Raw genomic sequence first — 23,328 nt, forward strand, 5'->3', positions numbered from 1 at the left:
TTTTGAATTTTGAGGATCACGCCAAATCCATATCTCATTGCATTGTTCAAGATATCAAAGATTGATTGCATTGGGAAGTCATGCTAAAAGAGAGAATTCCCAATGAACAACCTAGGGGAAGTAACAAAAAGTGAGGCTTATGAGAATTAGAGTTTGGAGATTACTCATGAAAAGAGTACTAAGGTGGAAGGAATGAAGAAATTTTGTCTTTGAAAAAGTATGAAAGAATTGGTAGGGCCCAAGAGTTAGGCATAGCTTGGAATAAGTATCAAGATGAAGGGAAGTCTAATAAATCTAATATATATATAAAAGCCTAGAGAATCAAGGAAAGGACGAAATAATGACCAAGCCCAAAAGTTCAAAATGTAGGCTTAGGAAAATTTTGGAGGTTGATGCTTAGGAATTCCTAGACTTCAAATCTTGTATAGTATCCTCATGATTCTTATTAGAACTCATAACATTTCTATCTTTCATATCATTTAGATAGATAACATTTCTATCTTTCATATCATTTAGATAGATATTCTTTATTATTAGGAGAGAATCATAAAAAATAACATGAAATTATACCCCTATATATTTTTGCCAAAGTCATGTCCCAAGAAATAACTGCTTTGGTTTTATTCATCTTGAGCCTCAAATAAAGAATTACATTCTACATTTTAGGTGTTAGTTTTATATCTCAAAGACACACTAGTCAAAATTCACATTGATTTGAATTTGATATGTAACCCTTAGTCTTGCCATTTAGATTTCAAAGCACATTTCTTATTTCTATCTTAGTTGACTCACTTTTCATTATTTATTTGAGTTTATACAAAATTATAGTCAATGTTTTTCTTTTTGTTGTGATAGATTAACAAATATGCATAATAGCACATGTATTATGGTCCATTCACATTTCTTAATTTTTTAAAATTTAAAAATAATAATACTTTTGGCCACTATTTCTTACCTATGTTGTTTCACTCAACTAGTATTTGGATTTTTTGTATGTGCAATTAGAGTTAGTATATATAATCAAGTAATGAATATATTATTGAGGATGAAAATATTTAAAGTTCGCTATGGTATGCCATTGAAATGTGTCATAGATATGTCAGGATTAGATTGTATAGTTGATGCATGGCTATAGAGGATTAAGAATTAGTACATAAGAGAAGGGAAGAAATGTGTAATTTAGCAATAGTTGGAAATGAGTAACGTGAAACATAATGTCTATCAGTCTATGTGTATGTAATTTCATTCTCCCTTCATTGGCCGTCGATTATAAATTTATAATTGATCCGAAAAATCATAATGGATTTATCCTACTCAAAATGCCCCTAGTGGTTATGGTTTACCTTCCCTAAGCTTTAGTGAAAACCAATTTCAAGATATCCTGAAATGGGCAATTTGGAGCCTATTTTTCATGTTGGTCCAAACGACACTTCAGGTCTTGTAGGGATCCTTCAACCTAGTCCCATGGTCCAAGGTCATTCCCTTCTCCAAATCCCCACTTTTCCTCTATCTCAAGTTCCTGCTGATTTCTTGGTCCCTACCTGCTTCCTAGGCTCCTATTTCTTGGGTTCGTGCTACATCTTGAGTTTCATTGCTTCATGGGTCCATGTCGCAGCTTGAGTCTTGTCCCTTGGCCCAGGTAGAACTTTGGGTCCCACAAGAATGGTTTAACCAAGTACCATGGTCTGAGGTCCTTCCCTTCTCTCAATCCTTGCTTTTCCTCCATCTCGGGTTCCTACTGCATCCTAGGTTCTTGCTACTTCTTGGGTTCTTTTTTGCTTGATCCCAACGGAACTCCGAGTCTTAACAAGAATCCTTAGGCCAAGTCTCGTGGTCCAAGGCACTTTCCTTCTCTCGATCTGTGCTTTTCTTCCATTCCAGGTTCCTACTACATCTCAGGTTCTTGTTGCCTTGGTCCTTGTGGGGTTTCGGGTCCGACAAGGATTTTTGGATTTTTTTTGACAAACTTTTGCATTTCAAACCAAAATTTGCCATTAATGCTGAAACGACTCTTGCAACCACCAAATATTGATACGTGGACCTACAAAAAGGGTTTTTATTGCTTTTTCACATGGATTCGCGCAAGTATATGAAGCTCATGCTCATTTATTATATGGTAGACTCCTTTTTTGTTAGACGACCATTCTTATTGTATTTTTTCGCAACTCATTTTGTGGGGGTTTTTGCACTTCTTCTGTGGACTCGTCATTGTTGGGGCATGGCTATGGTGTCAGGAATGTTCTCCTTGTTGGAAACTTGAGTAGTTGTGTTATGTTGTCATTGATGTCACCATGTGTTGCAAATGAGTTGTGTTATGTTGTCATTGATTTCAACCTATCTTGTGTTGTCATTAATGTCAGTGTTGCAAATGGACTGAAAAAGTATTGTTAATGTTGTTCGGTGGTCAGGTAATGACATTGAGTAAGTATGATGTGTTTCCGGAAGGTTGGTGTAGCAAAAGGTTTAATATGCAGGAAACAATATTTATGTAGGAAAGAGTTTTTGATGTCTCAGTGGAAGAATGCTTTGCATTCCTCCGGTATATGAATATTATGGAGTGAGGTTTTGGATATAATGTTTATGATCTATGTATATTGTACTATCAAGTTTATAGGTCCTCTATTGTTTAGATGGTTGAGCTAGTTGTTGTTGATTTTGATAGTGGAATGTTTGTCAAAATTGGTTCGGAGAATGCTTGGCGGTTCTCTAATATGTGGTTTTCAATGCTGCGACTTGGAGGACATGTTATTTGATTTGTGCAGTGTTCCAATTCAATCCTCTAGTGATGGCTCGACCCAAAAGTAAAGTCTAAGTTCAATGTTGTCAGTTAGTCTAGGTTTCGTTTGATTGAGGTGATGTGTTCTATTTGGATCATGCCTTTTTTGATCCGTGTTGTGACGTTTTCACACATCGCCCCATTGCAAATGGGGACCCCCTTCTTTTTAGGCCCTCCTGGTTTTTTGGCTTGCGTTTTTGTGGTCTTTTCGCAGCAGTCTTGTCAATCTCTCTGCTTTGCAAGTGTTTGGGGGTCATATTGATTAAATCTGCTTTTTTGTTTGAGTGAATTCGGTTAAGTCTAAGGCTTGTTTTGTCCTTTTTTTAGGGTTTTTTGCCTTCTGTCTTAGATTTTAGGGGTTTCTGTTAGGGTTTCGGAAAAACTAAACATACAACTGGAATTAGGACCCTTCAAGGAACCTCCCAGTAAAATTTGAGCCAAAACGGAGTAACTTTCTACTTTTAGAAAGTTCCTATTTTTTAGGCATTTTACTGAGTCCCGGATTGGTCTAATTTTGCCAAAAATTAAACTTACTATTTTTAGTAAGTTCTATTTTTAGTAAGTGCTTTTCTGACCTATTTTGCCCAAACCTTGACATTTTGAAACACTTACTATTTGGGAAAATCTATTTTTGGCAGGATCTTCACAAGAAAACACTGAAAGTTGAATATCTCTAAAGACGCTGAAGACTGAACGTTCTTGAAGACCATTTCTAAATCCGGAAGAGTCAGAAGGCAGACAATTTGGGTCAAAAAATGGTTAGGTTTGGAACTCCTATTCCAGAAGAGGAAAGCATGCAAAATCATCCAAGTCCAGAAATTCACATCAATCCCATCAATGTCATCCTGATCCGAAAATGGCCTGAAATTTGACTAAGTCTGGAAATTTGGAAGATCTTCCAAAATCCAGAATTGGCATTATGATTCCTATGGACCTGAAACCACTCTCAAACATCCTGACAATATATATGAAATACAACTTAAAGTATAAGTAAAGACCACTTATACTTAAATGTTATATTTCATATCTATATCTTGACGAAGAGCCTGGAACTTGTGAAAAAAATCCATGTATCCATGGACAAAGCCAAAATGCGCCCAAGGCTGGACTGGGGCGCCAAAACCAAGAAGGCATTCACAAGTGGAAAAATTCGTCAGTCCATGGACAAAGCCAAAATGCGTCCAAGGCTGGACTGGGGCACCAAAACCAAGAAGGCATTCATAGGTGGAAAAATCCGTCAGTCCATGGACAAAGTGAAAATGCGCCCAAGGCTAGGCTGGGGTGCCAAAACCAAGAAGGCATTCACAAGTGGGAAAATCCGCAAGTCCATGGACAAAGTGAAAATGCGCCCAAGGCTGGACTGGGGCGCCAAAACCAAGATGCCATTCACAAGTGGAAAAATTCGCCAGTCCATGGACAAAGCCAAAATGTGCCCAAGGTTGGACTGGGGCGCCAAAACCAAGAAGGCATTCACAGGTGGAAAAATCCATCAATCCATGGACAAAGTGAAAATGCGCCCAAGGCTGGGCTGGGGCGCCAAAACCAAGAAGGCATTCACAAGTGGGAAAATTCGCCTGTCCATGGACAGAGTGAAAATGCACCCAAGGTTGGATTGGGGCGCCAAAACCAAGATGCCATTCACAAGTGGAAAAATCCGTCAGTCCATGGACAAAGCCAAAATGCGCCCAAGGCCGGGCTGGGGTGATGAATTCAAGAAGGCATTCACAAGTGGAAAAATCCATGAATCCATGGACATGATGAAAATTCCGCCCAAGCTAAAAAATTGAAATTTTGCCTAAGGCATGGAATCCAAGTAGTCAAGGAGGAATAAAAAAACAAAATTCCCCTCGGGCAAATTTTTGAATTTGCTATTTTTAGACACTGGATCTCGACAGAGTGTGGAAAATTTTATAGGTTCGGAATCATGGCAGAATTCTCCATCCAATGAACTGAAAAATAGGGATGTTGAAAAGGATTCACAAAGTAATGGAAATTCCTTCCTTTAGGACATAATTCCAGGAAAGATGAAAATTTGGCTAAGTATTGGAAATTCCTTCCTTCAAGACAAAATTCCAAGCAAGGAAGAAATACACCCAAGGATAAATTGAACATAAAATTTCTAAGGCAAGGAAGGAATCAAGGATGAACTGAACAAGAAATTTCCCCTCCAGGGAAAAATTTGAAAAATCCATTCTCGGGCATCAAATCACATCCAAATTTCAAAAGTTTTACAGATTTGGATTCGTAGGAGAATTTTCTCTCTCCTGGACTGCAGAACCCTAATTTGGAAATTTTCCTAAAAAATAGGAAATGTGCAGAATTGATGAAAAACCTTCTTCAAGCAAGGAAAGTGGAGGAGACTTCAAGAAAATTCTTCTTGAATCGAATTTTCCCTCTCCAACAATTCCAGATGTGCAAGAGCGGATATACGACAGCAGAGTCCATTTGCATGGCGAGGATCTATTGAACACATGGCAGTATGGTGGCACATTCATTGCCGAAATATTTGACCAAATGGCAACCTGGTCATTGCATGTTGAATTTATGGCAGATTCCTTTTGCATGCAGCTGCCGCATGTGGAAATGATGGAGCATTTATGACATAATGGGTGATTTTTGCATGGATGAATCTTCAACGCATGTTGGGCGAATTTGAAGGAGGTGGTGCATTTAATGCGCAATGGTTGCTATTTTGGGTACTTCTGAATTAATTGTATATGGGCATGATGGGTTATTAATTGGAGATTCCCACCTTGTTGCATCTTGAGTGGAGAATCTTTTAGGGAAAACCCTAATTAGGGTTTGCATGTAATCATGGCCTGAGGCCAATATAAAGGGATGACCCCCCCTCATTTGTAAGGGGGAGGGAGCCTTGTATGAAATTGTTGCGATAAGTTTTGAGATAATAACAGTGAAACATTGTTCTCTGATGGTGTCCACTTAAGTTATTTTTTCAAAGCTTGCATGGTTTCACCTTCCTCACTTAGATTAGAAATAGTAAAGTGCTTTGATTTCAATAGAGAATGTAATGGTGTCTGATAAATTTCCATGGTTGTTACTTTTTGCATCTTGCTGATTGTAAGTTGCAGTGTAAAGTTAGTCTGAGCCCCCTAAATTTGTGCTGAGTTCGATTGTGGATAGTCGTTTGGATTGGGCCGTTTTTGGGTATTCAAATGTACTTTCTCGATTTGAAAATCCTCTACCATCCCCAGAAGATTGCACTGGTTCTTGCAAAGTTGTAGTTGATCTTGGCGAAGCAGAGCTTGGTTTATTTGGAATTTGTCCACCAGAGCACTATTCATTGTTATCACTACCCTTAGGAGTAGATTTAGATCCTTCTGAACCCTTTCCCTTTTCTTTCAGTTCATTTTAGTCCATTTGAAGCAATAGCATCGCAGAATTGCCATATCCTATGATGGAGTTCCAGCCACAGCAAAGAAGTGAAAGAATGATGCACACGTTAGGCCCCTTGGATTACCAACAATCACATCAGCCAACTGAGTCACGTCCACGCATTGAAGGAACCTTGGAGTCGATTGTTTGAACTTCTTGCAATCTTAGCATGCAATTGTACTTTGATCAAGAGAGAGTGAAGTGATCATTAGGCAACTTTATTCTGTGTTAGACGTGGTCATAAAAAACACGTCAACAATCCGGACATATTTTGGTGGTTGAGTTTTGTTGTTGATATGGGTCTCACCATGGTGTGTGTAGATCCGCATTAAGTTGTGTGCATTGGAGAATGTTTTTGGGCCGATTGGTTGGCATGCTACATTGTTTATATACACGTTTCACTTGGTGTTGACCCTAGAGGATGTGTTAGCGTGTGCAGTTCATTGGAATCGGTTGGAAAGGTTGTGTTGTGATGTGTTTGGGTCCTCTCTATCTCCTGGAGTGGACCACATTTGATGTTATAGCTTCGAGTGGCCCTATTTGTGCATATTGTTTATTAATGTATGTGGCTGACCTAGTTTAGGGTTTTAGTGGATTATCATGTTTATATACAAGTGTGTATGTATGAGTTGAGCATGGGATGGATGTGAATTGATATGAAGTGTATTTGATTGATGTGCAAGCAGATTTGATATTGCAAAAGTGCGAAAGACAGTTGAGATAGTGTTTGCGGTCAAATGTGTTTGCCATGATATTGGTTGCTTGACACGGTAGTTCAAGGACAATTTCATGATCAGGAGAACTTATTCATTTCAATTCATTGATCCTCTGCACCTACCGGAAGAAGGTGTGTTCCTTTTGGTAGTTTATGCAACCCTTTGTATCTTGCTCAAGATTGTGCACCTTAGTCTTGCGAGTCCTTTCAGGGGTAGTGAGCTCCTTGGCCTTGAGCCTAAACATTGAGTATAATTCTCATTGTGGTTTTTCCTTGTTTAGGGTTTTCCACATAAATTTGGTGTTCCTGTGTTCACCGTGTTTTGTGCTTTCATGTTTCATAATTGCAGTGAGAAGCTAATCGTGGTTTAAAGTTTAAAAGATCAAAAGTGAAGTGTTTTGAGGTCCGGACTGATTCACCCCTCAACACTCCTTTGTCTCTAAATTAGGATTTGAAGTACACATGTTTGTATTTGATTGCTTTCACAGTAAATTGGGTTTTCATGCCCATTCTTGTACCATGTCTTCTCTAGCACCCAACATATGAATAAAAGGCACTTTTGTGCTCATGCATATTTGCATATCTATTATTGTAACTTGGTCTATGCCTTTCTATTAATGGAAAAGTTTTCATTTTACCTCTTCTCTCCTTTGGATGTGTAGAGTAAATATTTCTTGCCTTTATTTCTAAATGCATTTTCTCTATTTTTTAAGTCTATCTGTTTTGTTAACTATGTTTGTAGGTGCTGGTTGTGAAAATTTCCTTTCCTTCCAACATTCTATCAAATGCTAACCTTCATTTGTGCCTTTAGAAAAAATTGAATATAAAAAAGTGTGTAAGTTCTTCTAGTTATTTCCATTGATGTATTGTGCTATTCTAGGCAGGAAAAAACGTGTTGTAATCTTGGGGCAACGCCACCCCTTTGATTTTATACACACTCCCTCCCTTTTCCCTTTCAAGTTCATAGAATAGGACTAGCTTAGGCTTGTCAAGTGTTGAGTTGGATCTACACTTATGCATCTAGATTAGAAAGGAAGCTGGCCTTCTCTCAAGACTCAACCTTATTTGCAAAAGTGCCACACCTTGAGATTGTTTCCATTGTGTCATTGGAATGCTGGACCTAGTATCCAGCAGTGGTGCAAGAGCACCTAATGCAAAATTGGGTCAATAATGCAAATAGGGGTCTAATAGTATGTTTTTAGTTTATTTCATATAATAAGGTCATATTATGACCATTTTTGGTGAGTTTGTGTCATGTAGAGTCATTTTTAATCAACTATGTAAAATTTGTTAAAATGTTGTACAAGTAAGCAACTTTACAACTTTTGGAAGTTGAAGAGTCATGAGTTGTAAATAGGTAGTTGAGCGGTTGGAAGGTGGAAAAACAGTTGGGAAAACATTGTAAATGGTTTATATAGGCCTTGTGTGGTCGAAAGAGGGTTAGAGCAGTATGTGGTGGTGAAGAATGAAAAGTAAAAACTCAATTTTTATTGTATTTCTTGTCATTCCTTGTTGTTTCTCAGTATTGTATGGTCTGGTACAGCCATAAAAATTAAATGTTATTGATTGAATGTGAAATTAGTTTGAATCTAATTTCTTACAAAGTTGGTTTCACGTGATTTGGTTAAGTTTTGTGCAAGATATTGCAATTTTGGGAAAAACACCATAACTCCCTTTTAAACCGTTGGATCTTCATAAAAATTTCAGAGAAAGTTTGTAACTATATTCTCTACAACCTCACCAGAGCGATTTTGTTTATTATTTTTTTCGCAAAAGTTATGGATGATGACTGTTTGCCTGTCTCAGATTGAAAAAACAAACCTAGTTAGACCTAATGGTAGAAGTACAGTCATGATTTGAGAGGTTTGGTCCAAAACAAGCCTACCTAATTCTTGGATATGTTTTAAAATGGGTACTCAAATACGTTTTTACAGTCAAGATATCAGGTCTTAGTTGAAAGTTATCATTGTCTGTCCTAAATTGAAGGGCTACTAGATTCTAGGCCTATGTTTATTGCTATGACTGGTAAATTAAATACAGGAAATAATAATGTAAATGACAATGCATACCAGACACGACAGTAAAATATATCTTTATTTGCACATTCAATTATTATAGAGAAGAGACCAAAGATGGTCGGCCAAGGATTACAATAGATCCGACAATACCATGCCACTTCCTTGATAGTACATGACATGTTTAAAGGACCCGATGGTTGCCGAGAGGTACACAACCATCAACCAACCGACACATAACTACCCAAGACTGACAACCCACTCAATACAATTAATTAATACCTTGTCGGATAACAAATATTATCGAACATAACCATAGGTAGTTTATGCTGACAACATCATCCCCCCCAAAAGAAAAAGTCGTCTTCTAGACGACAAGCAAACATCAATTAATATTCGGGAAGACTAACTACAGACAGCAACTTTGACTGGACAACCCCAACTTGTAGTGTACCTGCCAAATCAAATGGGGGTTTGGGGGCAACGCCCCCAACAGGGTCAAGGGGTAGTGCCCCTCCCAGGGTCCATGGCGCACATGATTTTTGTGATTTTTTAAGACGCCAAAAACAATGTTGATGAAGCCAAAAAAGAGCTTTAACCAACGTCTGCAACATGTCGTGAAGAAACCACTTTGTTGTACGAAACGATGGCATTGAGAGGATTGTACCATATATGACATGATGAGAACTCCACACGTAGGCTGAGGTTGATGACTTACGCCTGATTGGTGTTCTCGTACAGGATGCAACCACTGTCGTACGATGCAAAAGAAATGCTCTGGCCATACGATGTCGACAATAGGCTTTGTCCGTATGAGATGAAGTATCCTATGTACGGTGTGGGCAATATGATATGTTTGTAGATGACGGAATTGACATATGGCAATAACTTCTTGGAACTTCGAAATGTGTGTTGGCAATAGGGAACGATGCACTAGGTGCCATACGAAAGGAATGCACTTGTGATACCGTACAAGATGAATGAACTTGCCATGTTGTACGGAATGAGCTGAAAGCCGTACAATACAAAGCAATGACTGTCGTGAAGTTCGTACAATTATTCCACAATTATGTCGTACAATTGGACGTACGGTTCTGAGGTGATGTACGTGGCAAGGAGAAGGTGGTCGTACGGTGGTGATTCCCTCATGGCAATTTGATGTCTGTACGGTGGTGATTTCCTCATGGCGGTTTGATGTCCGTACGGTGATTCCCTCCTGGCAGTTTGATGTCTGTACAGTGGTGATTCCCTCATGGCGGTTTGATGTCCGTATGGAGATTCCCTCCTGGCAGTTTGATGTTCGTACGGTGGTAATTTCCTCTTGGCAGTTTGATGTGATATTGTCTTGGTTTTTACTTGCCTTCGCGTCTTCTTCCGTACAAACTCCTTCGTACGGGTTGAGCCTTATTCTCTTTGTCCAACCCCGAACCCTACCAATGTACGGTTTGTCTGTGTGGCTTTTTTGAATTTACCTCTGTACGGATTTGTGGTACGGAACTCTTCTTGGGTGGTATTCCACAATGCGTATAGATCCTTTTGAGGTAAATGGTGTGCTTCCAAATTCCGTACGGATTTGTTGTACGGATGATGTGCTTTCAACTTGTACAGCCTTCTCTCATACAACCCCCCTATAGCATACAAATGATGTGCTTCATTATTCCTCCAACTTTTTTTCTCCTTCTCATACGACCTAACCCCATACAATTCCTTCGAGCCTGTTGGCCTTTGCACTTCCTCAATTTCACCAATCTGTAGCATGTTACAATCGGGGTGGAAGACTTTATAATCCTCCATCTGCCAATGAAATAATCCATTAAGAGAACATGTCTCATCCTCAAAGCAATCTTCCAGTTCGAGCACCGCTTCATCGTTGGGTTTCATGCTTTTCCTCCCTCCGTCCATACCTAACTCTCCACCCTCAGACTCAAAGTCCGAGGGTGCCAGTTCTTCACTCACCGTGTGGTTCCTCAAGTCAATGATGTGCTTCCTCCCGTCACTCTCGATCGAGAGTGTGTTTCGCTTCCAGTTATGATTTGCCTTGGCAATAATCAACCATCCCCTCCCGAGGAGTGCATCGTACGCCTTCTTCTATAACTGGATGACTACAAAGTCCAAGAAAAATTGTTGTGTCCCAATCATTACATTTTGTGCCATCAATGTTCCCAATGGCTGGATGTCGTGCTAGTCGGCACCTACCAAGTGGAAGGTTGGCGGCCAAAGCTTCGGCTTCCCCAAACATTTCCATGTGTCTTCTGGCAATACATTTACTCATGAGCCTCCATCGACAATGGTGTTTGTCAACTTCTTCCCCATTATTTCCATCTCGACGACCGTCGGCTTCCTCCCAATGCTCACCGTCAACAACATTGGATCATTGGACTCATTCCCTTTGGCTGATGGTTTTTCTGTCAGTTCCTCCTCGTGTGACTTACATTGTTTTTGGATGACTGTGTCATCACTAACTCTATTGGCAATTGCCATTCTCACTTGCGGCATAGTTTGAAGAAGGTTTGCCACCTTGATGGGTGCGGTTGTTTGTAGCACCTACCGGACTGTGTTCTTCTCTGACTACCGCAATGACATACTTGCAGTTCCATTGGAAGTTACTTGTTCCTTCATCAATACTTGTTCTACTTCGTCTTGTTCCTTTTCCGTACCAGAGTTTGAATACATCGCCTTCTTTGTTTGTGCTCTTGTGATTGCCAAAACTACGTTCTCTTGTTCCTCCACGTCCAGCATATTAATACCCTTCTGATTCGGGCAGTTGGTGTCTTCATGGTCACCTAGTCCACACCATTTGCACAAAAATTGTATGTTGTCTTTCTTGTTATGGCAATCTCTCGCAAAGTGTCCCCATTCACTACATTGTCGGCATTGTATGATAGGACGTCCTCTGGAGTCGTACTGTATTTGGTTTCGCCCTCGTTGATTTCCATAACTACTTGGCGATACATTTTGTGATTTCGATGGGTTGGACTCTCCCTATGTGAAGAGTACTTGTGTACTTCTCATCTTCAAATTGTATGGGCACTCCTTGATTGAATGCCCCCAACACTTGGCAAATTTCACAAAACACATTTCTAGGACAATTACCTTTCGTGTGCCCCTCCCTTTTGCACTCAATACACCATAGTTCATTAACTTCATTGTTGGTTCCTTTCTCAGCCTTCAATTCTTTCATCATTCTCAACATATCCCGTCAAAGGGCTCGTACGGTTTTGGATTCTTCGTCACTGCTACCTTCGGTGCTCTCATCATCATCGGTCTTCCTCTTCTCTCGGGAGGAGGTTTTATTTTCACTCTCGATGTCCATCGCTCGATTGTACGCATTGGTATATGAGGACGGAGGCACTACTTTCATCTTCTTGTGCAATGAGGGTATCAATCCCTCCGTGAACCACCTCTTCTTCATCCCATCGGCTGGCTGGTTTTCCATCTTGTTCAACAGTTCTTTGAGCCTACAGTTGTAATCGTGTACACTCTCATTTTTCCCTTGCCTAGTATTATAGATTTCGGCCATGATCTCATTATCATCCCTCAAGAGTTTGAATTCCTCCTGGAACGCCCTCTTTAGATCACTCCATCTTGTCTTGTGTTGGGTGTTGAGGTCTGTGTACTAGTCAATGGCGATCCCCCGAAGGGTGGTGGGAAATGCTTTCAGCCAGTAGTCCCTGTCATCTTGGCCATTTGCCTCCCAAATGGTTATGCATGTTTTGTAATGCCATATCGGGTCCTCTGACCCGTCTCCCGTGAACTTCGGCAGTTTCTGCTTCTCCTTGGTGTTCAACATTGTTTTCACTCTGAAGGTACGTGTGTATTTGCCTTGTGTGTCGGACTTGGGTAGACTATTTCGACCGCTATGTTCCGGTGCTTTCCTTGCACTCTCGGCCATGCAGACGTCCTCTACACGTCCACCTTCAGCGTCCCCAACACTTCGAGTACTTCCAGGTGTGTCGGACCTGAGTGAACTGTTCCAACCGCTACGTTTTGGTGCTTTCCTTGCACTCTCAGACATGCGCGCGTCCTCTACACGTCCACCTCCAGTGTCCCAACACTTCGAGTACTTCCAGGCTTCGACTCATCTTTGTGCTCCCTCCGGCCGAGGGTTGCTATCTCACCTAATCGCTTGGTCTGGACCACCCTGTGGCCTCTTCTCACCTATGATGGGATCTACGGACATGAATCACTCAAGGCTGACCCGATTTATTTTAAGGCGACGACGCCAAAATGTTTACCGCTATGACTAGTAAATTAAATACAAGAAATAATAATGTACATGACAATGCATACCGGACACGGCAGTAAAATATATCTTTATTTGCACATTCAATTATTACAGAGAAGAGACCAAAGATGGTCGGCCAAGGATTACAATAGATCCGACAATACCATGCCACTTCCTTGACAGTACACGACATATTTAAAGGAGCCGACGGTTGCTGAGAGCTACACAACCGTCAACCAACCGACACATAACTACCCAAGACTAACAACCCACTCAATACAATTAATTAATACCTTGTCAGATAACAAATATTATCAAACATAACAATAGGCAATTTATGCTGACAACAGCCTAGTTGTGTGGACAAGATACATGTTGAGATAACCTGAAGCTTTGGAGGGTGTTGATGGTTAATTTATGTTATATTTGGCTGATTTAGAATTTTTCCAATGTGAAGTCCAACGTTGTGAAGTCCTGAACGAAAATTGGTGTTTGTAGTCATTGAAGCATTGTGCCATTGTGAAGGAACCTTAACTTGTAGAGGATAAGAATGGAATGTTGGTTGTGAACTTGAACCCCACCTCTGCATCAAGCAGGTTGTAATTTCATGTGACAACATTAACTTCCACAAAATCTGCTTTAAATCTTTTCAAAGATCTGCCATAAATCTACTCAAAATATCTCTCTAATAAATCTGCAATATTTTTGCTCATATAATTGCCATAATCTTGCCTTGAGATTTTCTACAAACATGGACTAAGTCTGCCCCAAAATTCTGAATTTTACTTTAGATCTGCTCTGAAAATTGGAAGGATATTCAATGAATTGCTTACTGTCTAAACTCTTAACCAACTTCTATTTATACATGCTGAAACACCCCTTCAACCGAGAGTTGCAACTCTCCAAGTTTGGCCCAAATAGCAAAATATATTTTATTTTATTTAAATTTCTTCTTAAGAAATGGGTGCCAAAACTAAGAGAGGTCGACCCCTCTTAAAAAATTAATTTATTATTTTTAATCCACCAGGAGAGGTGCCAACATGAGGAGGGTCGGCACAACCAACAATTTAAGTTATTTTTTATTTTTTATTTTAATCCCTTTGTAGTATTGTACCATAGGTGGGCAAACATATGATAAACTTCAATATGCAATAAATAAACTCTCCAGCATAGCCGGCCTTTCACATCAATGACAACATTTTCAACAAGGTTGAACACATACTTAGAGGTTGAGTTTGTCATTACACATATGGGAAAGGATATTTTCCCTAAATGAGTAGTCATAAAGCTAAATATTAAGAATATTGGTTCATTTCATATTATGAGTATATTTTCTGAGAACACATGAGATCAAGCAATTAGATGGTTTCTTTCTATGTCCTCAACATTTAATATATCTAACTTGTAATCATTGTAAGCATATCACCTTTGTAAGGATCTATCCATGCAACAAATTATAGAGGTACGTTGGAGAAGTCAAAAACTGTATGTAAATGAATTATGTAGATCTTAGACATGCACTTTGCTAAAAATAATTGATAAAATGACTGAATAGTATCTAATTCACTAGAAGGAAGAATGATCAAAATAGGGCTCATCAATGTGTGAGTTAGAAGTAGGTTGATTTAAAAGATGAACTACTCATCCATGTAGTCATAATTTTAAGCCTCATCATCACAACCTTATTACCTGGGGCGTATCCTTAGGATGGCACAATAGTGCATTGTCTAAACTATCCTTTTTTATGGTATTTTTTCATGAGAAAGATTATCTTATGCACATGCATTGCTTTCTATGGTAGTGTTCAATGTGTACTATGATTTTATATGTGCATTTATTTCTATTTTTGGGGGGTTATTTATTTGTGTAGCATAATGCTTGCTTTATATGCACCATTTTTAGGCACTTTTGGTGCACTAACTGATGCAAGACCAATTTTAACACTATATTATGCCTTATTACTCAATATAGGAAATCCTTCATAGTTTTCTTATAAGATTCTCTATCCTATAAATGTTTGTACTTATGATTTTATAAAACAAGAAAATGACATTGTTTTCTATCTCCATTTTTAAATTTCTTGAAAATTATTTGTACATTCATGACAAATAATCCCAAACATGACTCTTACCCATTAGCATGGATTTTTTTTTTTTTTGAATTGTGTCTCTATGGAATATATATAAATGAATTATTTGTAAAATATTTTAATGATGAAACGCATAGAGAGTATTCCATCAAAGAAATATATTTAAATATTCGTTGCTCAAATTTTATACATTGACTTATCTATCTTCATCATATTCCAACTACACTATCCTTTACTCTTACTATGGACTGAATCTCAAGTATTGACAAAGAAATGATGAAATACTGAAATTCTACCAATATATAGGAAGCCTCATGATACTTCTTAGCAGCACCAAGAAAATATATTCTTTAGGTGTTGAAGATCCATTTAGAGAATCACAAAAAAAATTAATATTTGCTAAAATTAAGATAACATTGTGTCCCTATATATTTGCTACCTACCATAATCATCGCCCAAATTCCAAATCAAATGGGCAATATGAAATCTAATTGTTAGCAGCAGTTAATGTCAAAAAATTACATTTATGAGATTAAAACGAGTCATCAACTTGACATTCCGCGAAACAGCAATTAATGATAATTTAGTAATTAAATCCAAAGCAAGTCATGGAGAGATAACAACAAATTAGGACAAGAAGTAGTGGTAAATCAATATATAATCAATCAACTTACAGGTGGCCATTCAACTCATACAATATGTCAAAATGTTGCCAAGTTTTTGTACAAAAGTGCAAGATTAGATTCAGGTCTGGAAATAGCCAAAAGGCAACAAAATATAGCTTTGACAATGCTTGAGAAAAGTTGGAAAGAGCTTCAAAACCCTAGGTGTAGTAGTACAATGTAATGTCCCTTTTCGGTCCATTCCAATTTTCTTGGGAAGTTCCAAGATTCTTGGAGAACGCCAACTTTATCAAAAAGGAATTTGGATAATAGCAAATCAGGATTTGTCAATAAGAGCAACTATTTTCTACCCACATAATACACCACAAGCTCTAATAGATTCATACTTTTGGAAACTAGAAAGCTGTGCAAGAGTAACTTCACTTTTCTTCTCTTCTTGAAACTCTACAATGACTCTTGTTCCCCTTTTTCTTCCAAATCAGATTGCTGTTCTGATTTTTCTGATGCACAGTCATTGGCTAATTACTCTTCTAGATGATGATCTTTCCCTTTTCGAAGAATTTATCACCTCGGGCCCATGGTTCCTTACACATGAAATACATTTTCTTGCTCAGCTCATTTCAAAGGTCATCATCCATTTTAGAGGGAAACTTCTTGGATTGATTTGTTTCATTATGAAAATGTCTTTTGTCCTTATTATGTTTGAAAGTCCTTAGTTGAAATTTGCTCCTATGAGCAGCAAGCTCCAGGCTCTTTGCCTTTCTCATAGCTTCTTGAAAAGTTGGTGGGTCAAAGCCTTTTGCACACGCATGAAAACAGAGAGTCTAGAGGAGAGTTGTATGACAAGCTAGGAAACCCACTGGATACTCCAAGAAAATTGTAAATTACTATGTTAATCACACCAAAAACTTGAAAATCTATACATGACAAAAATCTTCATTATTAAAGAAACTAGAAGAATACTTAACTTGTAGGTGCAGATATGGCCTGTGTCCAATCAACTAGGGAGGTTTTTGTCTTTGAAACTAGTAAGTCCAAAAGGGTTTTTCGTTCTCAAAAAGCCTTGGAATAACAAAGGTTCATTCCAACAGAATAACAATATCATTCACAAGTTTAACTCTTCAAATGACCCCACAGCTTCCTTATAAAGCTTTTTGGAGGGAAATATTCAATTTAAAATTATAGTAATTCCTTTTTCACCCAAAATGACCTAATTGAAAGATAATAACCATTGTGCAAAAAGGCCCCCCATGACCCAGGCATCTACTTTTGAGCTCACTTTATATCTTTTTATTAAAATATTACACTCAAGCTGTCGCTTAAATAATATAACATTGGAAACATAAGTGAATATTTAAATTATTTTACTCAAGTTGCAGAAAGCATTGAAATGGCTTCAAAATCAAACTCTGATCATACCAACATGATACAAAAGGTTTGGGATGATGATTGGAGCCACCCGGTTGACCAATTAAAAATAAACTGCCAGTCCAAGAAGTTTGGAGAGCCCACCAAAAGTCAGAAATCACTTCTGAAAGTTTCATGTTGATCGGGATCCACACTGACAACTAAACTCATTGCCAAAAATAGCAACCTTGAAATAATAAACCTGTGCTCTCCAAGAATTTTGGAGTCTCCTTTTCCGCATCAATTAGCCTATGGGAACTCAGAAAATAGGCTAATTGTCTAACAACTGACTAAGCTTGAGAAGTGTACATTACAAAACGGGACATCACATGCACACACATATTGCAATGCTTATTTTTCAAAACTAACATCTTAAAATAATTCATCACTTTTTTATTTACAATTTAGTGATTACTAGATTGTCACAAGTTATTGTCATTATATCATTTTGATTTTGGATCCCATTCATTTACTTGTCTACAGATTGTAGACGCTGATGATATAGCTTTGGGAAAGTACACAATTGATGATGTTTTACTTCCTCTTCCTGGGTAAGCATTGCCTCTTAATGGAAAGTGAATTACACAATTGCAAAAGTTAATCTGGATAAAAGTTAATGTTCCTGGTTTATACCTGTTCTGTGATATTCTGTTTTTGAGCTGGAATGAAATTCTTGTTGCAGGTCAAGAATAATTTACCCTGCAAATGATATTGCTGAAACATTTCATAATCTAGCTGGAAAGGTTTGTTACACATGCTTTACTGAGAAGAAAAGAGAAATAAGGCATGGCATGCCTTCAGAAATTTCAAGTGATTATTTTTTGTTTTGCTTCTCGATTGTGTGCACATGCAATACTTCACATGCAGTGACTATATAAAAGCTCCATGTTTAAGTTCTTTTGTAGAAAAAAAAGAACAATAAGCACAGTTCTGAGACCTGGAGTTTACAAGTTTAATACATTAGTTTTTAAAATTCTTTACAGAGCTGGAAATGCTCGTCTTATTGCCCTTTTTTGTGAAGAAAAAATGGAACTGTCATATTGTTCTTTTGTGATATACTCTGAGATTATTAGTTTTTATGTTTATGGAAGCTAATCATTTTGATCGGAAGCTACCTATTTCAGTACCTTTGCATATAGTTGTTAGATATCATAGCTTTTGCCAAGGAGCTTTGTGAAATGTACATGATTACAACTAGGGAAGCTAAATTTCTATTGCAGATATAATGGCAATTCTACTTCCAATGTGGCATCCCTCCCATGAATGTTGTTCCTTATTGAACTCATAATGTCTTGCAAAATCTTTTCTTCTGGCTTAGGGTTGTTGGTTTAAACTTTATTTCTTCTCCTATCTGATATTGACTCCAAACAATATTTTGTGGTGCTTGGCTGGAAATGGCCAGCACTCTAGTTTTTAGGTGTCACATTCACTTCTTGTTGGTATACTTCCTAATAGGAAAGATTGCATTGCTTTATCTAATTTATCTTAAGTATTCCTCTTTTGTCAGCTTGTCTCTATTAAAGCATAATTATATTGTAATGTTCAATTAGTGTTTAGACTTAGAGTTTAATAAAGTCGTTTCGACTTTAGATTAGTCTTAAATTAGACTTTATGCTTTATATAGTTCTTTTGCTATCTTTAGCTCATTGTAAGTCTATAAGAAAGTGTTTGTTTCGTATTTTATCAATCGAATATCTTGGTTATCTTTTTGTGTTCTGTTTTTTTAATATCGTATCAAAGACTAAGTTGAGCTTCGGGATCTGAGAAAGAAAATTGTCCTAGGGATTGCTGTTGATAGTGATGGATTGTGGGATCGCTTGCAAAGCACAGTGAAGATCGAGAAGAGTTCATATAGAATTGTATGAACTCATCTAGGGCAGAAAAATTGGAACATTTTTGTACAAATTGTGGCACCAAAATTTTGAAAATTTCTGCAGCATTTTTTTGTAGAAATCGCAGATTTTTAAACAGCTAAAAATTGCAACCTAGGGTTTCATAATTTTTTCCCACAATATTTTTAAACAAAATCATGGGTGTTCCTTTAGCAGCTAAGGTTGATGATATAGTTTTTGATGATTTCTTTTACAAAGTCATGGGTGTTTGATTGCTGACCAGGGTTTGACCCACTCTTTTTAGGAATTTTCCTTTTTTTTAATTAGCAGCAAATTCAATATTTGTAAATCTAGGGTTTTACAGAATTCTTTAGGGTTCCTACAGCAACATCTCCCATCCCTTGTCCTGGTCACGTTGAAAGTGTATCTGTACATTTCCTATATGAAGTGGTCCTACGTATTGGAATAAATCTTCACTTTAAAGTTTAATGCATTTCAAATTTAAGGGGCTTATATGGTATCTATCTTTATCAATGTAGTGGCATGAGTTAATGTGATTGTATCTTAATGTTATGCTTTTGATAGTTTTTGTAATTCTCCTGTTGCTGTAGATATTTAATATTTATTTTTGGTTTATAGAGTTTGGGTCTAGGTTGTGTTTAGAACTTTAGACATTACCTGATAGAGGAAATTTGGTATTCCAAATGATTGTCCACCCCACAATTGGTATTATTTGAAGTTGGACCATCCTCATATATGTTTCTCATAGAAGTAGCAATCACTTGTCATTCCTTTGTCAGTTAAAGAGTTGTAGGGTTGCAATGGCATTGGATGTTTTTTTTTATTTGCTTATATGTATGCGCATAAATCAATGTCTTCTAGTGGCATTCAATTGATAGATCAAGGGGTAAGTGATGGTAAATTGCTTGTGTGTGCGCGTGTCTGTGCGCGTGCATTTGTACAATGATCTTTTGTAATTCTAATGGTTGCTTTACCTGTGCTGTACATTTTGTCCTCGTAGCCTGAAAAGAAGATACACAATTTTGGTGATCATGTGTTTCTTTTGCAGGATTCAGTTAATTTGCAAGACAGCTTACATAATGTGAAGTAAGTTCCTGGATGTGAATTCATATGTGAAGATTTCTCTTTTATTGTCGCTAGAATTTAGGATATCTGAAAGACATTTGTAAGACTTAAGTTCTGCAATGCTTGTGGTCTGATTAGAAACATGGGAGATAGGAAATTTAGCAGAAAAGCTGTCAGTATTGTCTTGTTTCATGTTGTTTATCCATGATTATAGTTTATTTCTTGTTTTGAAGTTCATTCTCATCATTTCAGGGAATATTCAATAATGAGCCTGGCGGGAGGATATAGGAAATTAATCCAGAAACCTAGTGATTATATATGGTATGTGAAGAATAATTTTTTATGGTTTTGTTTCTATGTCATGTTTTCATCGAGGGGAGCATTTTGAATTGATGGTTGAATGAAAGATCCCTGACTAGAATTCTATCCAAACTGCTGATTGTTTACAAGTTCAAATTCTTTGACCAGCAAAAAGTGTTTTTGGAAGTTTATTGGAGTTTTTTGGATTTTTGACAATACATGGAAAATAATAGATGCAATACAATAAATATAGAATAGTTTCCATATTTCTGATTATTAATTGCAGCAAGTACAAATAAATAATAAAGAGGAATCTTGATAGAATTAAGCCATTCAAGGCCTACCAGGAGTCCAATGTTGGGGTTTGAGGGTGGAATTTGAGCCTGGAATGAAGCAGTGACTGAACCAAGCACCTCCAGCTGCTACTAATGGCTGCAAATGACTTTATTTAACTTTAGGATAATTACCAAAAACTAATATTGAAGAATTATTCAGACCCAGTTGGAATTCCAAATTCTTGCCAAGCAAGATCCCCAAATTATGTCTCTTTTCCTCAATGATTTGCTGCTGCTGCCCAAATCTGGCATTTCCTTCACACCAAACCAACTATGATCACTTATTTATACCCCAACAATGAATTCATACGCAAATGGAGGAGTCAAAACCCCTCAATTTATTTAATGGAAGCTAGAGACTTCCTTAGGTGGTACGGCCAGCTACCTGGAGAGGTACGGCTGCCATAAATGTAATTATTCTGCTGTAATAACCCCTTAAGTGGATCAGATCTGTTATTAATGCCAATATACCCCTGTCACAAGCAATAAACCCCTGAATTATGACCCTGAATGGCCAATTATGAGGCTCCAAATGATGTCGCCCAGCTAGAGATGTATGGGTTTCCGTCCAAACACTTGCAAATTGGAGATTGCCGCCCCCAATCTAATCTTAGACCTCTGCAAACCGTGCAGACCTGCTGAAGATGGATAAATTCACAAAATAAAATAAAACATAACGAATCTCCAAACATCTCCCAACACCTATATTCATCCTCAACCCTAATTCGACCTCTTTTGGCATCTTTCAAAGATTCCTTTAGAATCTCCATTCCTCTAATAAGTTCGATCAGCCATGAGGGTTGTTAAGTCATTAAAGTGGGGCCACTTTTGGTTAATAAACAACTTTGGAAAATGTGCCATGGTGAAAACATAAAGTTGTTTAATAACTTCTTATAACTTATTTACTTTTTCTAATTTTAGAATAAAGTAACTTTTATAACTTTAAATTATAAAGTTATTTTATTAACTTACCAAAGTCATAAAAAATGACTAAGTATAGAACTTCCTTTGGTAAGCAACTCATCTCCAGCCACTAAATTCACCTATGGAGATGAATGATAGGTGAATCTCCATCCTGGTAGATCACTCAGGAAGTGAGGACATTTCATTGAACCTGTAAATGACTACCATATAGGTTTGGCTTTGATCCTTCCATATGCTGGATGGTTACTCGCTTTTTAGTTTTATAAGTTTAGCTTTTGCATATAGGTCTACTGTCCTTTAAAATTAAATGGGCTGTTTAGCTTCTGACATAATGATTTTCTTTCTCATTTCTATTAATGGTAATCTTTTGCAGGAATATTATTAAGTATGAGGACCCTACACAACAATTGGTCAAAACAGATCTTGATGCACTAGCTAAATGTAACGATGGAGATAATAACGTGCCACAGCAAACATCAAATGAAAATTCAACTGAGCTTGAAAAGTTGTCAACTTTTGAGGGAGAGCAGAACCCACAGAATAATGTAGTTGGAGGTTATGCTGAACAGGAATTGAAAACAAATGTGAAGGAAGTTAATCTTGACGGTGGCTCTGAACCTTCATCACATACTGCTCTTCAGATAAGCTTCACTCTACCCACTTCATGCTACGCAACAATGGCTATCCGTGAGCTATTGAAAACATCAACCTCGGTATGTATTAGTAAAGTTACTGTCCAGTGATATGTTATTGCTTTATTTTGGGAGATTTTTCTGCATAATGTTGATTCGGACATCATTGGCTTCTAGAATTGACCAGTTATGATGCTTTAGTATACATTAATATGGGATTTTTGGTGGCAGATGGCTTTCCACAAGACCTTGAATGACTGAATAGTTGATCAAGATTTCAAACTAATACAGTTTTCTGTGGATATCAAGAGATGAGGATTTGCACGGTATTCTGTCAGTGCATATGTATACACAACATTATTTATATAAACAACATTTGGTAACATGATTCGTTATGTCAAGCATGGACCAGGATTGTTAGCTGCCACTCATGATTAGCATCTATGAAGAGGCAATAGTTACTGGCAATTCTCATTGGGAGGTGCTCCTCAGCATAGAGCTGGTTCTATACTCTGGTTTTACTTGTGCCTATCAGAATTAAAATTGTGTTGCAAAGGAAAATATTTTCCAAACTTTAGCTCTTGGGCATCTTGTTTACTTGACAATCTACAGTGCAATTTGGGCATTATATCAGGATTCCCAGAACTAATTTTGACGAAGATTAATAATTTAAATTAAAATCTTGTGCTCATTATTTGTTAATATGTAGCCCACATTTGTGTTAAATTCAGTTGCAGCATTTTGATTGATTACTTTTTAGCTGATTAAACTTTTTATTTTGCAATCACCAATATGAACAACCTACTTGGCACAAAGGTCATGCTCTCTATCCACACATCAATTATGTCCATCATGCCTTTTTCTTGAAGCAAGCAACATATGTCAATTACAACTTTGTGGTACCCTCATGTTTGTTTGGTATAGACCTAGAGAAAAACATGAAACAACTTAGCAAGTATGTCATGCATTGCTCTAG

At 37.6% G+C, this 23,328-nt stretch overlaps 1 protein-coding gene across 1 annotated transcript in view; it reads left to right on the top strand.

Moving 5' to 3' along the window:
• LOC131856345 (multisubstrate pseudouridine synthase 7-like) overlaps window positions 1–23,054 on the top strand; it is a 144,631-nt gene extending 121,577 nt beyond the window's left edge. The window contains exons 16-21 of the mRNA XM_059208040.1: window positions 17,727–17,794; window positions 17,926–17,986; window positions 20,145–20,182; window positions 20,414–20,482; window positions 22,094–22,433; window positions 22,584–23,054. Coding sequence (XP_059064023.1) covers window positions 17,727–17,794; window positions 17,926–17,986; window positions 20,145–20,182; window positions 20,414–20,482; window positions 22,094–22,433; window positions 22,584–22,613 — 606 coding nt within the window. The 3' untranslated portion in view covers window positions 22,614–23,054. The remainder of the gene's footprint in view (window positions 1–17,726; window positions 17,795–17,925; window positions 17,987–20,144; window positions 20,183–20,413; window positions 20,483–22,093; window positions 22,434–22,583) is intronic.
• Window positions 23,055–23,328: the final 274 nt, after the last annotated feature.

This window comes from Cryptomeria japonica, chromosome 7, assembly GCF_030272615.1.
Source record: "Cryptomeria japonica chromosome 7, Sugi_1.0, whole genome shotgun sequence".
Lineage (NCBI taxonomy): Eukaryota > Viridiplantae > Streptophyta > Pinopsida > Cupressales > Cupressaceae > Cryptomeria > Cryptomeria japonica.